Raw genomic sequence first — 25264 nt, 5'->3', positions numbered from 1 at the left:
CTGCCTGCTGCATACTTTAAGTCACATTCTGTTCGCTCTCCTCTAACTGAAACCATAACCCGAAATGCTTTTAGAAAGGTGAAGCTAAGCTAAACACTTTTTCTTCATCTTGTTTGGATAACTTTATTTTATTTGTCTGATTTTTCGACATAATTCAACAAAAACTAACATTTCAAAAACCAGAAGGTTGCTAGATTTCAACCAAACCGATTCAAATGATTTTTTGTGGTTTTTTAATACTTTTAACTGGTTTATCCTTTGAACTGTTTCGGTTTCGTCGATGCCGTGGACTGCCGAGGTTTCTGTGATGTTCAGTATTTGCGAACCGTTTCTATCATTTCTCTTTGTCTACTGCCAAAATGAAATAAAAATTACTCCGCTAGGAAATGCTATTACTATTAACATTTTATTGAAAAAATAGATTCCATTAGTGGTAGACTCAGAGAGAGGCAGGGAGAGAAAGAGAGAGTATTACAGGCTGGGTTTGTCTGGTTTATGGTTCATAATTTACAACGAAGAGCTTCGAAAAGGGGAGGGAACGATTGTATCGGAAAACGAGGGAGGGATTCAACATTACGTACTACTAACGAGTAATGGAAATCTAATAATTTACACATCGCATGGACCTGCTGACCACCTATTCCGGCGATCGGAGAGCTGTAGCTCTTACCAATACCATTTCGGTTTTTCTTGTTTTACAATGGTCCAAGTTTCGAATTCCGTAACCGTGTTCACCATGGCTGCCGGTATCGGATTAGCAGCTAAGGTCGAAAAACAGTAGCTCCGCTAAGCTACTCCTCCTCTCCCACTGTCTCTCTCTTTTTCTCCCTCTCTCGCCCTGCCATGAAACCGGATTAGGTTGGTCAACCGAGGGTACGAGCGCAAAACAAGACAATAAGATAAGACTCCTTAGCTCCGCTCCTTCCACTACACGATATCCCAATCGAAAGTTCTTCGATGATCGATCGATCGATCGTCGGCTGTGTCCACAGCCCAACCCGCTCACCTTTGCCAGGCCGGGCGGTTGGGCTGTATGGTTCCGTCCGACGATCGCATCGATTGCATCGATGGCAACTTGGAAAAATGGTGTATTTCTGCTTCTATCGGTCGCCTTGGTTTCTACCACGGCCTCCTTTCTGCTTCTGTTATACACCAAATTGTTCTACCTAGGTATGAATGGCGTGGTCCTTGGAGAACACACGGCTCAAACAAGATGCTGCTCTACTGACTAACTGCTTAACAAACAACGACCACCGCGCGGCAGTCACTGACCGACCGACGGTTGCCCTCCTGGTAAACCGACGGCCGACTGTGTTCCCTATTTACAGTGTGTACTCGCCCCTCCCCAATAACATACGTCCCTCAACTGCTGGACTGCTGCTCCTGGTGACCCCGTCACCGTCACTATATAGCTGGGGCTAGAAATCCATCGATTGTACTCACAAGTCGCGCTAACCACGTACACAATACGCACACACACACACACGCTCATACATACCACTTAGACATACATACACGCACACACACACACATACACAGGCACAGACATTCTACGGTATTTGCTCATCCATAGTGTGTTGGCAGCGGGATTGTCCAGAACTCCAGAGATAACGGTTAACGTTAAGCACAATTTGAACTATCAATCGCTCTACCTCAATCCACCGATTGGTCTCGCGATGGCTGCCCCTCTCTACTTCTTGATGTGACTGTAGCCCGAGTTCACCTCCAACCCCCGGTAGTTCTCGGGGTACACGTAGACGGCCTTCCGCTCGGATGCTTCCGCCTGCTCGTCCTGCTCCTCCGACGAGGATGCCGCGGAACCGAACGAGGCCGTGACGTAGTCGACCGCTTCCGTTGAGCTGCGTGTTTCCATCTGCTCCACGATACCGCTGTCCACGATCGGCATCTCGTCGAGGTTCTGCGTCTTGGCGTTCTCCTCGGCGACCTGCACGAACGCGGCCGACAGCTCACCGCTCAGATGCGTTACGCCCTTGGTCGCAATGTCGTACATGAAGATCTCCTGTTCGTTGTAGTCGTTCCTGCGAGAAACAGTGATTACCGATTAGCGAACGATCGGGACGCGCGGGATACCCAACCCCCATCCCACCCCACCCTACACCGGCTTACCTCGTCACCAGCAGCACCACGCTCTGCAGATCGACATCGGTTTTACCCTCACGCTCGAGCCACCGGCGGAAGTTATCGCGGGACGGTTTCTTGATCAGCTGCTTCAGTGCCTCGCCGGCAATAAACTTGATCTTCTTCGAGTCCAGCAGCACATCCCGCTCGAACCTGCTCGATTGCTGCCCATCCGTACCCTCTCGCTCTTCGTCGTCGTCGGCATTGATCAAGAATCCGGCGCCATCATTGCCCTCCTCACTGCCACTTCCTGCTTCACCGGACTTGGAGGTCTGCTGTTGCGTCGCTGGCTGATCGACCGGTGCCAGCACGACCACACTGGCGATGCGGCGTCCCCGGAGCTCCACCACATCCGGAATCGGGAACTGTGCTCCGTTGATCTTGAGCGGTAGATAGCGATTGAAGATCTGCTCGGTCTGCGTACCGGCAGCCGAATCCGCTTCGCGAGTTACATCCACCGACGGTAGGATGGTCGAGTCCTGCTTGATGTACCGATCGGTCACATTCTTCTGGTTGTTCGAATCGAACCGTACCACCTTCAGGTCAACGTTCTGGCGTTCCGGCATCGTTACGATCGTTGGTTCCTCCTCCTCCTCTTCTTCATTCTCATCCTGTTGCTGATGCTGTTGCTGTTCATCACCACCGTTGGCAATCTCATACCGATCGCGCTCATCGCGCTTATCTTTCACGTCGTAGTTCTTGCTGATAAACTTCTCGGCCAGCTTGTCACCATTCGGGGACACCACCGAGAGGACATTGCTCGAGCCGGCCAGCTGTGCACCGCCACCGGCATTAAAGAAGTTGGCCAGATGCTCCGGTGGCAAGCTCTGCAAATCCGTCTCGCCCAACTTGTCGTAGTCCAGCACGCTGATGTCGGCATTATCGAGGATGCCCGAGGACAGCAGCTGCTCCCGCAGATCATCCGGTACCTCATCGGGCAGATCGAACAGTGCCTTCTGTTTCTTGGCATTCGCTTCGGCCTCTTCAGCGGCCGACCGAGCAGCCGTTACCGGTGGTGCCCGCGTCGTGCTGACCGTTTGGCGTGTCGTGGCCGGTGATGTGGCCGGATACTGGCTCACCGTAGTCCGGGGCGTAGTCGAGAAGGTTGGCGAATAGGTCGTACGGCTAGTGCCGACCGTAGTGGACGGTGTGCTAACGGAGCTAGCATCGAATCCTTGCGCACCGGCTGACTGCTGGGCGGCAAAATTGAACCGCGGATCAACCTGCTGCCGGATCGGCTCCGAGTTCGGGATGATTTCGGCCGCCTGCTGGCTCACGTAGCGCTGCGGGGTCGGCAGTTTGTTCGGGATCGTCTCAATCTGGGGTGCGATCGAGTGGCTGATCAGTTCCTGCGATGGCTGAATGTTGTAGAACGGTTGCTGACGGTTGAACGACGCTTGCTGCTGCTGCTGCTGCTGTTGTCTCGGTTGCTGCAACTGCTGACCCTCCACCGGTCCGTTGATGGTTTCGGTGATGTGCTTCTCGTACTTGGACACCGAAGGCACTAGCTCACCGCCAGCCGGCAGCACATGCTTCAGATTGCTCAGATGCTCGCTATCGGACAGTCCGAACGATGGTTTCTGTCCCTGGGGTGCACGCGTCGGTCCAAGATTCGGGGCCGCCTGCTGTACCAGACCACCGACGAATGCACCGCCGCGAGTTTCGAAGTTCTGCTGCTGATAGGTGGCCGACGGAGCCTGAGGACGTTGCGCAGCGAACGGTGGCTGCTGAACGATCGCCGGTGGCGATGGAGTGGCCTTACGGAACTGAGGTTGCGGTGTCGGTTGTGGTTGTGGCTGCGGCTGCTGCTGCTGTTTGTAGAAGTTGTTGAACGGCTGATTGAACTGCTGCGGCTGCGGCTGCTGCTGTGGTTGCTGCGGTTGCGGTTGCGGAGCATACTGCTGACGTAGTTGCGGCTGCTGGTTAATGTTGTGCAGCGGAATCGGGATCGGTTTCGGTTGCTGGTACTGAGGTTGCTGCTGCTGCTGCTGTGGCTGGTAGAAGTGTGGCTGTGGTTGTGGTTGTTGGTGCTGTGGTGGTGGGAATCGCACCTGCTGTTGTTGCGGCTGCGGTTGCGGTTGCGGCAGTGGGCGCGGTTGCGGAATTGGCGCCTGATGAGTGTAGTACTGTTGCTGCGGCTGCTGCTGAGGTTGTGCCTGTTGCTGGAACTGACCACGGTAATGGAACTGTGGTTGCGGTTGTGGCTGGCTATAGATCACACGCTGCGGCTGTGGTTGCGGTTGCTGCTGGTATTGGTGTTGCTGGAAGTGCTGATGTTGTTGCTGTGGTTGTGGCTGCGGTTGCGCCTGCGGCTGTGGCCGGAATGGTGGCGGACTGGCGGGCGAGAAATGCTGATGCGGCTGCTGTACCAAGGGCTGCGCCTGCGGTAGATGCTGCTGATGGTGATGGGGCTGCTGTTGATGATACTGCACCTGCTGCTGTTGCTGTGGTTGATAGTGATGGTGCGGCTGAGGCGGAACATTGTAATGCTGATGAGGCTGCTGCGGCTGCTGTGGGTACTGCTGCCTCACCGAACGATCCTGCTGTTGCTGCACAAACTGCTGATGCTGCTGGAAGAACACATCCGACTTTGCGCGATGAGCAGGAGCCGGCTGTGGCAGAGCGACAACGGGCTGCGCGACCGATTCCGACTCCGTCTCCGATAACTGATGGCCCGACTGATGCTTATCTTCGACACCGAACGAAATCCGGATGCCACTGTTGCTGTGGTACTTCTCCGAGTCCGGATTGATGATGGCCCGCAGTGTGGTCGTCTTGAGCGGTGGGCTGGGCGTCACCACGATCGGTTCCTGCGATGGATCCTCCTCCTCTTCACTCTCATCCGGAATCGGTTTGATGGCCGGCAGCGGATCATCCAGCACGAGCTGCCCATTCTTCTCGTCCTTGTGGTACTTCACGTAAAACACCTGTACCTCCTCCTTCTTCTTCTTCTGCTTGGGAAACAGTGACTGCGTGTCGAGCGGAAGCGAATCGTTACTCTCCTTGATGATAATCTCGATAATCGGTTCCGGTGGTTCGATGTAGCGCGTATGGATCTGCGGTGGCAACGACTGGAAGCTACCGATCGTGTTGGTACCATCGAGCTGCGGTTCGAAACCTACAAGGAAGGTGCAAGCGGACAAAAGACTCTCTCAATCTAGATACCCACACACACACACACAGCGGGGGAACCATAGTAATCGGCGACACCTACCTTGATACGATCCTAGCGAGCCACCGACGGCACCGGACTGTGCCGGACCGAAGCTAAACTGCGGCTGGATGTAGTTGCTCTGGAAGCTGCTGTACTGGCCCGGATCCTGGTACGCGTGCGACACACGGCGCTGGGCCGTGTGCGCCGGTACGGTCTGGTAGTAGTTGTAGTTACCGTTGTAGTTACCGAGCTCGAGGGTTCGTTTACCGCGTGCCTCTCGGTCACTACCGGCCGGCACGGCCGGAGTGTCGCTGGACGATGCCTTCTTCGTTGACGCGGTTGCCCTCGTTGGAGTGCGCCGGTGTGCCTTCGTCGCCGTCGTCGTCGTCGACGTCAAGAGGGATGGTATTTGCTTGGGCGTAGTCGGCGTGATGGCGCCCGTGGTGTTCTTGGGCTCCACATACCCCTGGAGAACCGCCAGAGTGGCGATCGCCTGCAAAAGATAGTGAAGCGCGAGGGAAACGGTCGATAAGAGAGTGAGAAGAACTCAGATCGAAAGGTCATCGAATGTCACTTCCGTGCATCATCATCATCATCATCATCTTCATAGACGTAGCTTGTAGCTTTCATTTTCGTTTCCTACGAGGCGATACCGTTACAAACCCAGACCCATCGTCCCCGTCCTTCCAAGTGAGTTAACTACCGAGCCGATCCGTGAAATGAATCCAATCAAATCACACTCACCGGGGTCCGGTACATGCGGGCGCAAATACATATATTCCATTAGGCAAAAGGCCAACGCATTGCAAAGGTCAAAGGTGTGAGCCCATGCAGCAGGAAGCCATGCGAACCGAACGGGAATGGCGCGGCTTCTGGAATCTGGCTCGTCATGCAAGGGGCGCATCACCAGCGGCTTCGCTCCTCGCTTGTCGCGTCATGTAATGGTTGGTTGTGGTGTGTGAGGTGAGACGGTTTCTCACACTTCCTCTTCCCCACGAAGACAGGCCTCCCGGGAGCGCCCTGTTATCGGATGACTTTCACCTTTTTCTCCTACTTCCATGGAGCGTCTACTCGAGAACTGCCGGATGGATGAAAAGAGTAGCGTTACAATCCACGAACCTCCTCTGGGTGTAGATCCACGCCTCTACCGTGTTTTGTTCTGGCATTCATGCCACCTGGCACCGCAGTGAAAATGCGGCGCTGATCCTCCGGCAATCGAGGGAATTCTTTCCCTCACTTTCACTCGTCCTCCTCAGCTCCGATCAGTCATCATCAATCATCGACAAACGATCGACGTACACGGCAGCCTCAGCAAATGTAAGGTTCAGGTGTTGGTGTTTTTCCAAAGGATAAACGACAATGAGGGTCAATTAAAAATGAGTTAAAACTCACCGCTCGAAGGGTTGTTGCTACTTTTGGGGAAGCGAGCGAACGATACGCTAGTTCCGGCTCGGCAAACCTCAAAACGCCCAAAATTGTGAGACAAAATGATGCCTTTAAGCCGGTATTTTACGTTTACGCTACAGAAACGGAGACATCCCTTGGATGGCCCTTGGATGTCGCATTCATTCCGACGTAGGTAAAAGATACAGATCGTGCACGCTCAACAATGGCGCAGTTGAGACTCGTAATGGCTAATTGTACCCAATGTGTGCGTTCCACCATCGTTCACTCGCACTGTTTCATCTTCTGCTAAATAACGGAACGGAACGGAACCACTTTCTTCGTCGCTAGACGTCTTTACCACGACGGAAGGAAAGCCTACGCCTCGCCAGAGCCAGTGCCCCTGGAGTGTGGCGGCTGTTTAGAGACGCATTTTCCGGTTGTCTGCTTCCTAGCCTAGTGGCACCTCCACCCGGTAGCGCTACTGTTTTGGGGGTGGGTGAGTTTATAAATTCATCGACAAATTAAGTGATTTGCTTTTCCGGACAGTGCGCAGACGCACACTCCGCCCTGCCTGTCTGCCAAAATGGACATTTTGAATTAATCAACTGGCCACCATCGTGCTAACAATGAAGGGTAACATGTTGGTTCCTTTAAAGAAACGACCAAAGTGGCTGATAGAGGATTGAGTGGTTCAAATGCTAAACTCGACTGCCCCGGGGAGGGCGACTGTCCTTGCCTTTACCAGAGAGGTCCCTCGGTTTCCGCGCGATCATCGCGTTGATGATGGATGGTTATGGCTTGTTATGGTTTCCAAATGACCATCAAGCACTCCGGCGCACGGTCCGGCGCAATGGTGGCGCTATACATAGACCCCCCTTCGTTCCTTGAACCATCGAGTCGCAACATTGTGACGTGCTGTTAAACACTAATTTATCACGGTGATGGCCGAGAGATATCGTGAAACGCGTACACGATGCATACCAACCAACGAAGCAGCTGGAAGGTGTTGCAGGTATGCAGATCGTGTTGAATGTTGAATAATAATCATTAGATCTAGCTTTGGCAGAAATGATGCTTTGTATCAATTATGGCGCTTCTGGACATGTTGTTGCTGCCTGAGGTCCTGAACACAATAGTGACACAATAGTCGTGGCAGGTTGATCAGTACAATCTGTGCACCGTGTAGGAAGCACACACGCTCTTCCGGAATGTCCAATCAGCTACACGCACACACAGACAAAACGCCCCTGTTGGTCACGCCCGTCCACGTGATGTAATAAAGGCCTGGACCAGGGCTATCGGCATCGAGGTGTTTCGGGATGATCAACATCACGGACCACTCCGCCGGTCCGCCCGCTCCTTTGCGTCATAAAACATCATAAGCGTAATCTTAATTATCGATCTCTCCGGGAGCCCTCCCGGCTGGAGCTGGAGCCCCCGCTCGGCCGTCAGCCGTTGTCAACGTTGACCACCCCATCAGAGGGGTCCATTGATTCGAATCGGCCACTGGGGATCAACACGACATCTTGCTCGCTTTGGTCGCTGGTCATCTCGGGATCATAAATCTCTTCCTCGCTCTAAGAAGGCCTCGTCTCGTCTAAGACGACGACCAAGAGTTACCGGCCTGCTAATCCAGATTTACGGCCGACCGTAACAGAATCGATTTATTTTGCGGACCCATCCCCGACGTTCCCTCGTTGCAAGCAGAGCAAGCATCATCATCATCATCATCATCGACGTCGTGCTTGTGGTCGTCATCAGGCGGCAAGGTGTCGTTCCATAAATCAAAGTCTTCCGAAGAACATTCCCTCTTTCCTGACTCTTCGGCGCGTTGTCCGAACGTTGTCACGAACGCAACCCTGGGGGATCATCCACCAGCTGGAATGCAGCCCTCCGGTGCCAGCTACGTCATGTTACGCCACGGGGCTCGTGCGATCCGGGTGTTGAAAGAGAAAGTTGCTCATCTACTCCCCAAGCGCGCGTGCGCGCGCCCTCGGTGATGTTCAACCTTAACGCCATGCCAGCGTGACTAAGCAGCAGCAGCAGCAGCAGTGTTTGACCAAAACCGTGGCCGTGGAACCGAGACAAACGTTAATGTCGAAACGATCAGCTGCACGGATCGGAATCGGTGGAAGCCAGAGGACGCCTTGTTTGTTCTTAACCTTCCCCACACTTCCCGGTCCGGTTATTCCGGGCGTCTGAGTCGGATCGATCGACCAGAGCGGTATTGTCCACCGTAACGCTTGATGCGCTAGATGCGAGATCGTAAATACTTCGAGCACGGCGTAGGGGCGCGATCATAAAGACGCTAGAATTTTAATGAACCGAGAACATCGATCTCAAGATCATCAAAATAACCGTTTTCAGGCTCCTTTTCCCCCTTTTCATTTTTACGATCTGTACCAGGATAGAATGGCAGGGATGTGTCAATTGGAGGGACGTCGTATAGTACGACCAGCCGGTGGCGTATGTTGTCATAATTCCCGTCCCGTTACTCGCTGGATGCCCCTAAACCTTCGTTTATTGCTTCTCGATTCGAGCTTTGGGTTGTCGAGACAGACACGTACTAATGTTTTGATTAGTCCGAAGAGTCCGCAGTCCCTTCTCTCCAAAACCAAAATAAAAAAAAACAGAAACGTCGTTTCCATAACGGGCGAGATTGGCCTGCTAGACATGACTGCGCACGGAACAGTGAGCGAGAGTCGAGGTGCGATCGTAAAAATTGGTTATAAAGTGATCGCGACTCTGAGACACGGTTGTTGTCGTCGTTTTCAAAGAATTCGCCGCCATTCACCGACACGGCCGTCGCTGCTGCTGATGCTCATCTCTCATCTGACCAGCGATGATGCGTCCAATTTGTAACCGTTTGTTGTGTTGCTGTGTCCGATCGGGTGTCTCCTGGTACGTGGCTTATAGCACCTGGTAAGGCGCTAATCCACTTTGCGGTATAGCTGCGGTAGCTTCCTTGCCTTTGCCGGCACAAGTCACCATTAATACGGTGATTGTAACCGACACAGACACAGCCACAGTCACAGACACAGCCACAGGCTGGAAGCTTCTTCATCGCGGTGCCTGCGGCGCCTGCCTGGCAACACAAACCTGGCACACAAGGAATGGAAAGCCAGCCGGCGGAGCAGATTACGCAAAGCCTTTGGCCAGGGAAGGCGCACTCTCTCATCCAACATCAACTCACCCACGGCAACTGCCTAACGCTGCATCGTCTCCGGAGCATATCCAACAGGGGCGATAAGCTGGGCTACCGTTTGCGAAAGGATTTGCACAGCACCACCACCATCATCACCATCATCATCGCCGCCGTCTTGGCGCATCAAAAGGGTTACAACCGTTTTGCACCGCACACAGCAAACAACGACGGACAGGTGCGGAGCGCCAGCGTAATCGCAATTGAAAGCCGCCGCTGCCGCCATGGCCATCAACCCGGCGCCATCAAGCAGCAGCGGCCCCGGACCGAAGTTGGATGCGCATCCATCCATCAATATTTATCGCGCGAACTCGCGTTCATAAAATCAGTAAAACCCCGGCGCCACGCCGGCCACAATGTCGAGATGGCAGCCGAGTAAAACCGAAAGTGAGGTTAAGTAACGCGCACACGGTTTAACCTGGAGCAACTGGCAAGCACTTTTAGCAGGGCACACCGTGGCTAGTGTGTGTGTGTGTGTGTTTTGCCATTCACAGCAAACGCTGGGAGCACACGTCCTTCCGTTTCGTTGGCCGTATAATTACTGCGCAAGAGCCACATTACACATTACTGACCCAGTGCCTGGTGGAGCCTGGGATCTGATCTGGATCTTTGGAGGGTTCACCGTGATGAAGAAGCAGCAGCAGCAGCAGCAGCAGGCAGATGGCCATCAATTTGGCTCCGGTGGTGGCCACTAGCGCAAATGGGGGCATCTCTGTGTGCACAATCTACCGCTGGTTACGCGGTCGTCGATTGGCGGCGTGTCTCATCTTCTAACATCTCAGACCCTCCAGACCATTACACAGTCGTAGTCACCGTCACCGCCATTACCGTTGCCGAGCAACAGCAACAACGACATAATTAGCATTAACAGCGGACGGTCATCGTCTTATCGAAGCTCGTCAGTCGCAGCGGACAGTCGGTGACATTAAGACGTAGCCGAAGAGTCGTCCCGGAGGCTTTCCTTCGCTTTCCATTGTCACATTTCGTCGCATTTGGTCCCCCGGGAGGGAGTTTAATGTGTCACTTTATCACCAATCAATCGGACCACGTGTACGACATGTGGTCAACCCTTTTGATGGCTGATCCACCGGTCCAGACGAAGAATACCACGACGGACACACGTGGGAAACGCGCGTGTCGAGGCGGATCCAATCGCGACGCGACACAAACGAGGAATCTCATTCGAGGCGGTTTTTGGTTTCGATTCCGCGCCCGGGTCGCCTCAGTCGTCGTAAAGTGAGCTGTCAGAAGTGGCCCCCGGGGGGGGGGGGGGGGTTTGTGGAATGCAGAAAGCGAAAACTCTGTTTCTACCACCCTCCCTCCCACCACTCCGTTCCTTTTGTACGAATGACAACGGCGGTGGCCACGCATTGCGGGATTCCGTTCCGGTTCCAACTTTCACCAGACCCTGGACAGACGCACCAGCGAGCGTGTGTGTGTCTGATTTGAATTTTACAACTACTGCCGAGAGTGGCAAAGCCAGCTTCCCGGCAGCCAAAGGTGAAAAAAAGGGCGCACGCGGGCACTTTGAAGCACGCCGAAACACGCCCGAAATGTTCGAGATTCATAAAACACTTATCAGTGGACGCCGTTTTCCTTGTTGGCTGGCTGGCTGCTGGTGGCCACGGCGGTTTCCTCGGCGATCCTTTTCCGGATTCAGGAATCTCGCCTCACCAGCCTCACCAGTTGGTCCCCTGCTTTATCGGAGTCGTTCCATCGGGCCCTCGGTGGATCGTTCCGGCATTCCATTCCTCTGAGTAGGAGAGATAGCGGGGCAACGGGGGTGAATGCGGTGAAGATAATAAAATTAGCATCGGCCACCACCGTTTGATGTTCTTTTTTTTTTTTCGGTTGTATTCCGAGTTTTGCTTGTTTTCTCCGCTCAATCGCTCGTCCCTCATCATCATCAACGTCATCGGCTGCTTCTTGACGACGTTCCGTTCCGATGTTCCCGTTAGCGCCAACAAGGTGGACCTAATGAACTGGCCACCAGGAAGACGACTTCATTAGAGCGGGCCCTCGATTGGCTTTTACTGGACGGGCTAACCAGAAGGCGCTGCAGAATGATGCACAAATGGAGCTTAAAGGAGAAGGTCCTTCGCTATATCTGCATTTGCTGCAAGAGCCACCATTGAATCATCACCTCGATCGATATTACGTCGCAACCTGATGGCCACAAGGCGCTGGCCAGCACCAACACCGACAACCATGGCAACCATATTCCAACGGAATGGATTGGAATTGGCTTGGACCTTATCGGGTGCAGTCAAGACGACGACGGACTGCCGGTATTTATGAAGTTTGCTCACACACAAAATGCTCGTCCCGTGGGTTGCACCAAGCACGTGCAAGCCAGCAAGTGAAAGGCCCCGGGGAACGTGCCATGGTCGCACACGCCGGCTATTACGCAAAGTAAGTAGCCTCGACTCTGAGAGCTCGTAACAAGTTCGCGAAGACGAAGTAGGCAGGAGCATCATCAGCTGCATCAGCAAACATGGCGGCGACGCGTCTTCAATTAAAATGCGCATCAGCTGCTGCCACTGGTGCTCGTTGTGTGTCTCATCGAGGCTACCGTGATGCCGTGGCCAACGTATATCGATCGAACTAGCAAACCGTGTGTGTGTGTGCGTTTGAGTGGCAATGTTTAACCTTTTCTTATGGTCGCCAACACACAAATGGAACCGCTACGGAAGAGCTCCAGGCTCGCAGGGGTAGGCTCGAGGCTGATGAAGAGGTACCGGGGAGGAGGAACAAGAGGAAATGTCCCCCGGGGGGCTACGCGGAGGAAGGAAGGGCGCGGGAGCACGAAAACAATCGTAGCCCCAAGCAATACTTTCCAGTTTGCCTCGTAGTATCATATGACGCGACGCAGGGCGAGGCATCGAAGTCCCCCTCCCTCCAACCCCTCTTCAAAGTGACGAACTTCATCCTCTCCTCCGTCCACCACTCATGCGGTTCGATTGGACATGCGTGTCCGGTTATGGGTGGCCTTCAGAAGAAAGTTTGCGCTTCCGTTGAGCGAACACACAGAGAGCGATATACAGAGAAATAGAGACAGAAAGAGAGAGAGAGAGAGAGAGAGAGAGAGAGAGAGAGGGAGAGGGAGAGAGAGAGCACTCGAAAGAGGAGAACCGGATACGAGATAGGTTGGAGTGGCCAGTGGTAAGGTGGCACGGGGAGCAGATCAAGTTGCTCGATTCCGAATCGGGATCGCCTCGAAGATTCATTCACCGAACGGATCAGAAGGGCCATAGTAACATAGAGAGCGAGAGAGAGTGAGAAGAGACTAGAGAGAGAGAGAGAGGAAAGCAGAACCACCAGTGTAGGGTGAGGAGGGCCACCTTGCTTCGTCTCAATGATAAGAACCAGTCCTGGGGAACTTGTTTGCCAGCAGACAAATCCGAAAGCTCCGGCCTCCGGTTGAATGATGACGCCACTGCCGTCGAGGTGACGCGCCGCTGATGCTGATGCTGATGCTGATGATGCCGAAGGGGGATGATGATGAGGCTGATGGTAGTGAAAGAGCGGCACTTACACTTTCATCACCCAGCCTCCTGGGATTGCACCACGTTGTCGGTCGTTGGGGAATGCTGGAATCTCCCTTCTCACGAGATGGGGGGATCGCCTTATCGAAGGACAAGAAGTGGCCAACGGCATGTGTGTGTGTGTGTGAGTGCAGAAACCGGATACCGATCCGTGAGCGGGCCCTTTCTCCATTCAAGGATCCAGCAACTGGCCGCCCGATGCCGATTGCCGATGCACCGTAGAGGGCAAAACCCAAACCCACAACAACGCATACCACCGGGTGGGCCACGGTGCGGTGCGTTATGCAAGCCTTTTTCGCATCCAACGGTGGCGGCGACGGCGGCCACGTACGTAACCACACTTCATGTCGCGAGTCGCAAACACCACCGCGGAATGGGTTATTAGGATGCAAATGAAAGGGAACGTGACCTATGGCGTGGCGTGGCGTGGCGTGTGCGGCCAGAGACCGAGCCGCCGACGATGAGGGGAGGTCGTTATCAGTGAAGGGCATCTCGAAGAGTGACTTTCTCCCTTCGAACGGCGCCGAGGACTTCCCATAAATTGGCAAAAAGGCCGCATCAGCGGCCACGGTTCACGAAAGGGAACGCGTTCTTGTGGTCACCAGCGTAGGAGCGTAGGAAGCGCTAACTGGTCCAGGGAGAGGGATCTCCGCGTTTTGTCGCAAGTCCCGCGATCGTATTACGAACACCGAGCCACCAGAGAGACCTCCTGCTGCTGCTGCTGCTGCTGCTGCTGCTGCTGTTATGATGTTTTTAGTTGGAACATTTTTCGGGCGCGGTCCCCCGGTTCCGGATGGTCCGGACTAATGCGACTCGCGACAACCCACACATATGCACAACCGGACCTCTTCGTCGGCGTCGTAGTCGTCGTCGTTGTCCGGGAATGTCTCCATTTATCAAGAGCGTAACGTACGTTGGCGTTATCCGATACCGCGCCCTTTCGCGCGCGCACACACCTCTCGAAGGGAAAACGCTTTCAACCAACGCAGGAAGGTTTCATCGGAGGGGCCATTGGCCTGGCCTTAAAAAGGTCATCCCGGAAAGAGCCTTTCCGAAGGGGGTTAGAGAGCTTTTAGGAATGTTTTTCCTCGCTCGCGACGCTTGTCCAGATTGTCGCCTGAAAACGTGGACTGCTTTGAGTGTAATTGAGAGGCGAGCTTAATGCTTCAACTGCTGAGTGGCTGTGGCCGAGTGGGCGAGAGTGTGATCAGCTTAACGCTTCCTGCGGTTCGAACAAGACACAAGGGCCGCCTCTACTCTGCTCTGCTCTGAAAGTTGAGCTCTTCCTCTTTCCTGGCGATGTTTTTATTCCATTTTTGTTTCAGCACCCTAGCAACGAGAGAGCACACTACGTTGACCTTTTTCTCCAACACTTTCCATCTGGATCTGAAGCGTTTAAGCCGCACCTACATGTCTGAAGACGCTCGTTTTATTTTGAACTCAATGTTTGAGGATCTACCGGCGTGCAAATGTTTCTTGCAAAGGTATATATCCGGTTTCCAAGTTCTTTATTCATTTATGCTGATGCGCAACACTTAGATTATTTAGTGACAACATTGAGTATCTACAACATAAAACAGAGAGCAACACAACAGCAATGATCGCACGGCTGAGGGCTGCTGCTGCTGCTGCTGCCGTTGCTTCTGCGTTGAGCAATCGTTCCTCTGAATGGCCGAGCATCTCAGCCGGAGGAGGAAATGAATGAAAATGAAATCATTTGGAATGGAGCATGAGAAAGAAGAAGAAGAAGAAGCGAGAAGCAACAGAGAAAGAAGAAGCACCGACACACACACACACACACACACTCATTACGCACGCAAAGCGCAGAGCGCGCCAGAGCAGAAGTGCAACTTTTAATGTAAAACCTTGGCCCGAGCCTCCACCATTTGCCGCACGGCGGCTGCTGATGCTCTTCAGCTCAGAAAATGGAAAAGCCTCCCCTCCGCCAAACTACCGTCCAAAAAGCCTTCAGCAGCGGATAGAAGGTGCAAAAGTACGGCGTTCGTACAGCCCCCCAATTGTTGCTGTTGGCGCACTCCGCACTCTGGTGCGGTTTCGTTGTTGGCGTTTTATTCGGTGGTTGGCAAATGAAATAATGAGTCCCCAGACGACGCGCGGACGGACGGACGGACGGACGGAGATTCGAGATGCAAAACGAGAGCATCGACCTTCCGCCTCCTCGATGACCGCAGTTTGATGATGATGATGATGATGGTGGTGGTGGCGATTTCGTGACCGGAGAGGGTGAAGTAACGCCGCAATGATCGTGATCGCGATCGCTCTGAGCAATGCTCTTCCATCTGCCGCAAAAGGAAGGAAGCAACCGTTGGGATCGAATGTCAAGACCTTTAGGGTGTCATCAACCACCACGTGTGTGTGTGTGTGCGCGAGCGCGCGCCCGTCTGTTTGTCTGTTACCGATTGCGATGAATGAAAGCGATCATGATCACGTACACGACATGCGAGAGCGACAGGTCAGGTGTTCAGGCAATCATCGTTAGCTACTCGGCAGTCTGTCTGTTGCTGCTGCTGCTGCTGCTGCTACTGAGAGCGAGTCGTGCAATTGATTATGATGATGATGACTTTGGATGGTGCATCATCGCGCGGCACAAGATGGAAAGTGATAAGAAGACGAAAAGGAAGGGGTGAGTGAGTGGGCGGGTGGTGCGGGAATTACACGCTCGACACCTTCCATTTCAGGCCTGGCTCGGTTGACAGTCGCTCGCTCGTTGATCCGTTTGTTCCGGAGCGGAAACGCAATTATGCGCCGCGCCTCCTCCTGCCTCACGCGAACTCGCTTTGTCTCGCGACGCAGCCAAGATTTTGTTGTCTCAGATTCGGTTGAGTGCTCAAGTCTCAGCTTGAGACTGGAATTGGGCTGACCAGATAACATCTTTATGTTCTACGCCTTTTTCCCTTCTCAATCAAAGGTTCATGATGTGAGAGAGCGAGAGGAGAAACATCGGGTGGGGGGGGGGGGGGGGCTGGGGTCTGAACCGCATTTCAAGCAGCAACACTACTCGATCGTACGATCAGCTCGGTTAATTCGAAGTTAATTCTCTATAAATAAGTTATTACGCATCAAATGGGTGTCTCTTGTGGTCTTCCTTGATCCAAACCCCGTGACGGAATTATCTCACCGGGAACGCACCGCACCATGGGGTGGGTCGAAGACGAAGGGGACGAGGAGAGCAACAAATCAATTCAATTCGATACACCACCACCTGCGGTTTCAAATCACTCCATTGCACTCTATTCCCGGACCGCTAGAACGCGTTCGTCTACTTTGGTCCCTTCCGGTTCTGTTTCTCGATGCGCTAGACGCGCGGGAAAATCTGGCGATCGCTTCGTCTACTCGCTCACACACACACACACACACACACACACACACAGAAACAGACGGACCAATAAATCTTATCAAGTAAACGATTCTCAGCGCAACAAAACTAACCTCGGTTAGCTTACGATCAGCGTCCCTTCGTCCAGAGTGCCTAAAGATGTTTTTTCTTCCGCGAGAGAAACCCAGACCGCGGAGCAGAAGCGATGATCAACCTTTTAAGAACGATCTCCCCGTGATGATGATGATGGTGGCAATGAACTGAACTCGCTCTTTTAACTAGAACGCTGTGAGAACAACCACCAACACCCATTAGAGCTGCTGCTGGTGATGCTGCTGCGCGCCTACCGACCGACCCGGTAAACGGTTCCATTGACCCCTGGCCTGGCAGGCACGGTAGGCCCCGCTTTTATTTCCGTCCACGAGTCGTCCCGTAAGGTGAGGTGAAAAACAAAAAAAGGGCCCAGGGAAGGAACTTAAAGGTCAGAGGAAATTAGATGACCGAGAGTGAAAACAAAAAACCGAACGCGAACACGAACCCGAACCCAAAAGTGGAATCCGAAATTCCCGAAACTCGAACCAGATTCCGATTCCGAGGAGGGTTCGTCGCCTGCTGCCTTCCGTGTTTGAATCTTCCGTTAGAGCCGGGGTTGTTGGTATATTAAAGTTGGTCATTTGCATTGCATTAGAAGCGTGGTGCGCAGCGCCAGCAGCGGAGGGTTCGTTAGCATCGTTTTCCCTTTCTGTCCCCTGTCTCTGCTCGCCCTTCCTGCTCCTCTCTTCGCGCACCACTATCACCATCGTCCGATCGCGCCAACGGGGGGTGCCATACCTGGCATTGCATTGTGTATCGTCCGGGTGTCCGGGTGTCCGGGGGCTTCGCTTCGTCTCACCGGACGACGACACCAGGCCATGCCATGCCAGGCCAGACCGGGCGATCTAATTAGCGTAGCGAAGTGAAAGTGTCACCTTATCGGCCGCCAAACGGTGGGGGGAATGGCATTTCCATTCCGATGATCCGTCGCTTCCTTAGTTGATCGCACAGCGCACAGTGGTGTGCGTTCTCGATGGCGATGGCGGCAGGCATTTCGAAACTAGCGTCTTGGCACGCGCAAAAGACATGCCAGCATTAGACTGGTCCAAAATTGGGGCCGCGAAATGGCGATCGGCACCCCCCAAAAAACAATTTAGCAAATGGCTGGCAAAATGGGTAGCGTCCAATAAAGACAATCAAAAGACCGGCTGCAATAGACAGTTGCAATACATAATGGCGATCATTTGGTTTCAATCCGTGGTGCGGTGTCCCCGGATACGTACGATCAGCGACGCCATCGACGGTGATCTATCGATCACTCCACGCCTGTGGCCGGTGCCAACGGTGATAGTGTGCATCTCTGTCGTGGTGTCGCGTTGGTACAATGTTGGTAGAAAATGAAAGTGTTTACCCTTACTCCCGGAAGGGGCGGGCAAGCAGCAGCAACAGCACCACGCTTCTTCTTCGGCGGCCACACGATGCCGCATCGTCGTCGTCTTCGTCGTCATCGTCATCGTAGTTTAGCTCGATCAATGCTCGATCGGATGCGGTAAATTATCCCTCAAGCGAGGGCAAGCTGGAGCTTGGATTACATGATGGTGAACGTCCAGCGGTGAAGATTAATCACAGCCCACTGTCCACTGTACTGATCGGTAGAGGCGCCGAGGCTCGCTCGGCCTGATCACCATTGCCCGCGATCGGTCGATGCAATTATCGATTCACTTTAGCACGAGCCCCTTGGTGAAACAATAGGGCGGTTGTTGTTGTTGTTGTTTAGTGTACACAGGGGACGCTAATCGAAATCAACAACAACAGTTGAGATGCTGAACGCCTAAACGTCCTACGCACCATCATGCACGATCGATCGAAGGCTGATCAGTGAAAGCCGCTACAGGAGCCGTAGCTGGAGGTAGCCTCGGCAACAATGGCCACTGGCCCAGCACGTGGGCCCTACTCCTCTTGAGCGCCGTGGGCTATGCTTTCTTCCGATTCGCCCGCTCAAGAGCCTCAAGCGCCGATGAGGCCTTCAGGCGATCGACGATCGGCCTTCCGCGGCGTCCCACCAAACCCCCTTTCGGAACCTGTCAGTGACCGATCGGTCGTGGTGCTCGTGCTGCTGCCGCGAAACAGGTTCCCCAAACCCATGCTTCTCGTCCATTTTTTGCTGTGGTTGTATTTGTTCAGCGGTCGCCAAACGGATCGCCCTTTCCGCGTTCCGCCCCCAAAACACGATCCAACCAATTGATTGTACCACAGAGGACTTGCCGAGGAATAGGGAATTGGCTGTGGCCAATCGTGCCAGCGAGTGGCCACCGCCAGTTCGTCACGCCGTTCATTTTCAATTCTCAAGCTGGATTACGGGTTCTGCACGGGTTCGGGCGGTCGGTCGTTCGGTCGTTCGGTCGCGGATCACGTCGATTCTCCTGCTGTGCTCGAGCGAAAGGCGAAAAAAAGGCCATACCGATTAGAAGCAGCAGGAGGACCGTAGGTAACGTAATTGAGAACCAATTAATTGACCCTCCCCACAGGGAAGGTGGTGGTTTCGCCCTTTTTGGCGTGTTTTTTGCGAGACTTTTCATGCAATTTTAAACCTGGCTGGCTACTTTGTTGGGTTTGGCATTTTCCTGACACCGGGAAGCCGGGCGCCCTGGAACAAGCAGGTGGTCCGCGAATGGTGCTCGATCGCATCGATCGGAGGATCACCGTTCGTAGGTCAAAGTTCAAGCAATCGACACGATTTCGCGAGCAAATCAGGGGAATGTTTCAATGCGAAAATCGAGCACCGCTTAGGCCTGTCTGCGCTTTTCCGGGCGCACGCCTGGCCCTGGTTGACAGTGACGTCCAGGTAGGCGCGATTACACAACCCGCGACGACGACGACGCGACGATCTAATTCAATTAACGATCACGATCCCATCCGCCGCCGCCGTCACCCCGTCTGCTGGCTTCCGGCACACTTTTTCTTCTGCTTCTCCCCTCGTTTCTCGTCGTCTTCTGTCACCGGAAGTGCAGCAAATGGCGCAAATGCCGAATCGAATTCCCTCTCGATAAAATGAGTACCACAGAGCGGTCTGCGGCCACCGGTTATCAATAATAATTAAATTATTTGTTAATCATTTCTGTAGCCGTAGCGCGGAATCGCGGAAACGAACTACCAAACGGCACCCAACGCCACCGTCACGACTCCGGTGATAAAACACCAGTAGACGGCGAGAAAATGGCGGAAGTGATCGTTGCTGTTGCTCTGTTGTGTGTCTGCGCTGCAGTGTGCTGCAAGATGGATCTTGCTTTGCAACCCGGCCAACACACGCACACACACACGGCACCATAAATTGAAGAAAAAACCGCCCTCTTCTTCTTCTTCTTCTTTTTCTTCTGCAGCAATTCCACGCCAACAGCGGCATAGCTTCGCTAGTAGGATGCGCGGAAAACTGTAAATTATGTAAATCGCAGACTCGTGCCCGGCCCAGCCTGGCGTAGAAGCGAGTTTCCCAGCGACGATTGCAGCCAGCAACAGCAGCATCAGCGGCGATAACACGCGAAACACGCGCACAACGTGCAGTTCCATCATTCACGCGGCGGGCACGCGAACACACGCTTCCTCGATTATTGTGCTCGGCGCAGGTCCGATGCTCCAGATCCGATCCGCGTAACCGCGCATCTCCTAGCCAACCCAGACTCGGCTCCCCGGATTAGTGCCGATTAGTATCGCTTCGCTTTAGCTTTTTCCAAGTGCCGGAGCTCTTTAACTGCTCGAGCTGCACGGGTTGATCGTTTCCATTTCTTCGCATCTCGGAACTCACTTTTCAATGAGCGATCAGGTTTTAAGGGTTTCACCTTACACCATTGTTCTCGATGATTTATCTTTTGCTCTCTCCCCGCTTATTGGTGCGTCGTGCGAATCTCACGCGACACCGGAAACGGTTGTGGAGCCAAGCAGTTGCAATGCCAAGGCTGGCAGGCCTTCCAACTTCCAAACGCCGTCGATGACAAATTGGCGAAATGCCAGTTTCGGATGAGAAATCGAAATTCCATTCGCCTCCAAGAGAGGTTGAGGGAGAGGGGGGAGAAGGGGAAGCAGGGAACTATTTGTTTGTTGTGTCCGCGTCGCCGTGCCGTGTCGATGACTGGAGTGGTACAACTTCGATTTCTACTCTCCGACGGTGATTGAGTTAATATTGACTCCACCGGACTTGACTGAGACACCTGTCCTCATCTTTCTCGCTCTCTTTGTTGCTCTCTCTCTCTGTCTCTCTTTCCTGTGATCGTTCCGTTATGATGCAGGGCTCATCCCACCCCACCGAGAAGGGTCGCGGCGTAATAATGGCGAGAGAATCAATCTTACCATAATCGTGACCGTTGTCCGAACGAAGACAACGAAAGTGAAGAAGCTCTCAGGTCAGCGGCAGCAGCACGATTGGCAGCAGGTCTCGGTGACCCCTTGGTCAGGGGGGTGGTGGAATGGATGGACAACAATAACTGCAAAAACAGCAACGACAACAACAACAACAACAACAACAACGTTTCACGATCGACCGTGGCGGAGGCTGAGGTCATGGTAAGATTTCTCCCACGGTTTTTTTTTCTTCTCTGCTCTGCACCACCAGGAGTCCAGCGTGCGTTTGTGTGTGTGTGTGCGTTCGGTGTGGCAGATGAGCTGCGATGCGAACGGCTGACGACAGGTGACGCTTCGACTTAGCAGGAGATTTGTGTGGTGGAATACTTTCACAAAAATTTCACTTCCCAGAGGACAGGGACAGTGTCATCCCTTCTTCTGCCTCCCTCTCTCTCTCCGTCTGTCACTGCTATACGCCAGCGGGATCGACCGGTTGCTGCGATTCGATCGCTAATCGGATTTATCTCCGGTGTGTGCATTGCATTACTGCATTGCGGCTAGCTGATCCAACCAACAAGGATATGCTACGGTAGTTACGATGATGATTATTATTATTATTATCGTAATGGCGGTGCTGAGTTGATTCAAAATGGCCATTTAGGGATTGAGGGGACGATGAAATCATTAAAGTGAATATTGCAGCAAAAATGGTGCCTTTTCGTTCTTCCAATGTTCAAACTCAAACAACTGACGGTGATGCCGTCGTCGCGTTGGCGACGTAATTGTGCATCTGCAACGTCAACTGCAAGTTCTCCTCTCCACGGCCGCATCAGGAAAAAAGGAAAAGCCTTCTCCATCATCTCGATCCTCGATCGATCGTTCGACCGTTCGACAGCCGCAGTTTCTGCTGCTGCTGCTGCTGCTGTGTGCTGCAGCCAATGTTGGCCCATAAGGCCAACCACTAATGGCGGTCGAAATGGCCACCGAAATGACCGCTCCATCATCCGTGTGTCGATGCTTTTTGATTTGTTGTATGAGCCGCGGCGAAAGTGAAAAAAAAATGAAACGGGACAGCAACAAGTGTTGCTTTTTTTTATTTGGGGATGTATTGTCACAAACCCGCGGTGCCAGGCCAGAATTGCTTTATTTTCTGCCTTCCTTAGCCTCCTCCTCCCCTATTGACCACTCTCACCTGGCTCACATTTCGAGTGAAATGGGGGCCTATCAATCAGCGCGAGGAGCGATAACCGAAATCGCTTTCGCGGTCGGCCGCCGCCTCGGTCTCAACGTTTGCAGTTTGTGCTTTTCGTGGAGCCCCAGAGAGAGAGAGAGAGAGAGAGAGGGTGAGGAATTGAAGAAAGGAATGAAACATGGCGGTCATTAAAGGGTCTCTCCCTACACTCTCTAGTTCCCCCTCCTCCCTCCCCCGGAGATGGTCATTTATCTCGGGTCCGGGAATGCGAGGTTTCGTTGAGATTGAGCTATTGAGTCCCGAAGGGGTGTGTTTGTTTCTCTGTGTCTCTCTGTGCGTCTCGTTGGTAATGCAAATAATCAGCTACTTTTATGGTTTATGGCCAGAGTGGCCACAAGGGGGTTCGTTCCTGTTGCCGCTGCTCGGACCAATCTACTCCCGAAGATCAGAAAGTACCACCAGAGTGGACAACACACCGAGAGAGCTCGCCTCGTCCGCCTTGCCCTTTCCGTGGCTAATGTGAAGATCATTTTAAACGAAAGTGAAGACGAGCACCGGTGCCCCGTGTGGGACCGAGAGACCAGGAAAGGAAGCAAGTGGATGTGTGTGGGATCCACGGGTGGATGGCAAAAAGTACTTCGAAAATACGTAATTCGAAAGATGATTCGTGAGAGGTGTCTGGTGTCTACGGTACAAGTAATGGACAAACGTGAAAAACAGTAAACCAACTGTTGTCTAACAACACTCCCACATGCCAGCAAACCTGTGACCGATCGATTGTGTAACGACACAATCTGAATGGATCTTGCTGCCTACGAGCTGTTTAAGTGTCCGATCTGCGCTTCGAGTTGTAGCTCAATATTGGATATTTTTTTTTTTTTCTAGAAAAGAGCATGAGAGCGATTTACTCACCAAAACGAACAGTTTCATCCTGGCGTTGGTAGAAGGATTCTAGAAAGGGAACACTGTGAGGTGTCCTTCGCTCGGTACACTTGAACACCGAGCACAACTTTTGTTTTGTGCTGCTTCTTTTTCACTTCGCAAAAGCACCCTATTATTCACTTCGATCCACCAATGGCTCCTTCAATCGATGACAAAACTGCAAATATGAGATAATAGGTTAAGAGATTGGCGATCGGCGTTGATCGGGTTCGTGTCTTTCGCTCAAGTCTTTTGTGTTGAAATTGCAAATAACTCCACAAAAACCCTTTCTTTTCTGTTTTTTTTTTGCTGTCACACTTCTAATCAGTTTCTAATCATTCCGGGAGTCGCTCCAGTCGGTCCGATCTGTTTGATCTTTTCTGATCGCCAAGTGTCACCTTCGCAGTTTAGCATTTTCGCCCCGGTGAGCCGCTTTCACATGAACGCTGCCACCGAAATTTGCGAAATCGTTCCTCAATTATCACTTTAACGGCTCCACGACAGCGGCGGCCACCATGAAGCGAATCGATCGGGCACACGCGATTAGCGACCGCGAAAGTGGAGAACAGAAGAACGGAACGGAAAATTCGTCACAAATTCGCGACCTGCGCACCGGACATTTAAACGCACCACGAACACCCTCGAGGTAAGTCCGAACGGGCACCGAACGCGGGCCTTTCAGATCACTGTCCGTCAGTTGATGTATTGTCGGCGTCGCCCTCCAGCCTCCCAGATTCCCCCCAGGGAGGAAGCTTCACCAATTTTCACACAGCGCTCAACGACCAACGGCGAGGGATGGGGGGGATGAGGGCTTTCTCCATTCCACGGACTTCCAGGGACCACCAATTGGCCAGCGGTTTTTTTGTTGTTGTTTTTGTAGTTGTTGTTTTTTTTGTTTTCGCCAATCACTGCGCGCCACTCCGACGTACGACAATGGACAACCGAAAATGGACCGCCAATGGACCGCACGTCGTTTCCATGGGGTTTCCGTCACCAAGCAACCAACGAAACGTCCGACACCGGCAACGGCCACAAAACCAATCAATCTCTCTCTCTCTCTCGTTCCCGGTCCTGCGTTCGTGATCCTGTGGCGCGAATTCGGGAATCGAAAGTTTAGCGAATGGCCACAATGCACACACACACACACACACGCACACACACTCGAACACATGCACACGTACGCTGCTCTGGTGCTCGGTTTACGTGGATAGCGACGGGTCTGGTCTACTTTAACCGGACACCCGTTCTGGGCCGCAGAAAAAAAAAACATCCGCTCGCGAACTCCTCGGGAGTTTGTCTTAATTTTCGCTTCCTGTTCGCGAAGTCACTCTGGGGTTTCTACCCTCCCCCTTCCCTTTCCCTTCTTTATTCCTCCTCATTCTTCATCACACTGTTGAATGCTGCACACTTTCACTCTCACTGTCTCGCCCTGACGGGCGACTGTCCTTTTTGGCGAAATCTCTCCCGTTTTTGGCGTCGTCGTCGTCGTCGTCGTCGTCGGTCGGAATCGATCATCCGGCGATCCGGGTGCAGCGTCACGAATTGCCCCGCGGGGGCAGTCGAGCTCGGTCGGTCACAAAACACAAACTCCGCGAATTCCGCGTGAGGGCGAAAGAAAATGAAAGCACGGACCAATAAACCGGGTACACACGGGTACACGTTTGGCGCACAGACCGGGATCACACCAGTGCACCAGGGTCCCGTCCCACCGTTCTGATCACCCCTTCGCGATCGCGATAAACTTCCCAAAACCACGATCCACAGGACGATCCATCCTGGGCACCTGTACCTGCCTTGGCGTCGCTAGGACTTCGATCTTTCCGGGACCACTGACGCTGCTGCTGCTGCTGCTGCTGCTGCTTGGGGGCGCGCGCGTCCGTCTCGCTGGACAGTGCGTGTTCGACTCGTGGCCCGGCTGTTGGGGAAACAAATTTTTATAAAATTGGCCCCCGACCACCGCCTGGTCGACCGAACACACACACGATGCAAGCCGTTGCGCCGCACCGAAGACTATTCACTC

The 25264-nt window shown here is 53.2% G+C and overlaps 1 protein-coding gene across 1 annotated transcript; it reads right to left on the bottom strand.

Moving 5' to 3' along the window:
* Positions 1-430: 430 nt before the first annotated feature.
* Positions 431-23345, bottom strand: LOC125955788 (bromodomain-containing protein 4). The gene is made up of 4 exons (XM_049686974.1): positions 23236-23345; positions 5354-5786; positions 2128-5257; positions 431-2039 (listed from the first exon to the last, which is right to left on the bottom strand). Exons 1-4 carry the CDS (start codon positions 23251-23253, stop codon positions 1691-1693), a joined length of 3930 nt encoding a protein of 1309 aa, XP_049542931.1. The 5' UTR covers positions 23254-23345; the 3' UTR covers positions 431-1690.
* Between the last annotated feature and the right edge of the window lie 1919 nt (positions 23346-25264).

Source organism: Anopheles darlingi, chromosome 3 (genome assembly GCF_943734745.1).
Source record: "Anopheles darlingi chromosome 3, idAnoDarlMG_H_01, whole genome shotgun sequence".
NCBI lineage: Eukaryota > Metazoa > Arthropoda > Insecta > Diptera > Culicidae > Anopheles > Anopheles darlingi.
Note: the sequence above shows the minus strand (reverse complement) of the source record. Positions and strands in the feature narration are given on the sequence as shown.

Excerpts from the sequence above, each read along its gene's own strand:
- LOC125955788 (XM_049686974.1), bottom strand. Across the intron at positions 5,258-5,353 it reads CTCGCTAGGATCGTATCAAG|GTTTCGAACCGCAGCTCGAT; the intron begins GTAGGTGTCGCC and ends CCTTCCTTGTAG. Across the intron at positions 2,040-2,127 it reads GTGGTGCTGCTGGTGACGAG|GAACGACTACAACGAACAGG; the intron begins GTAAGCCGGTGT and ends TGTTTCTCGCAG.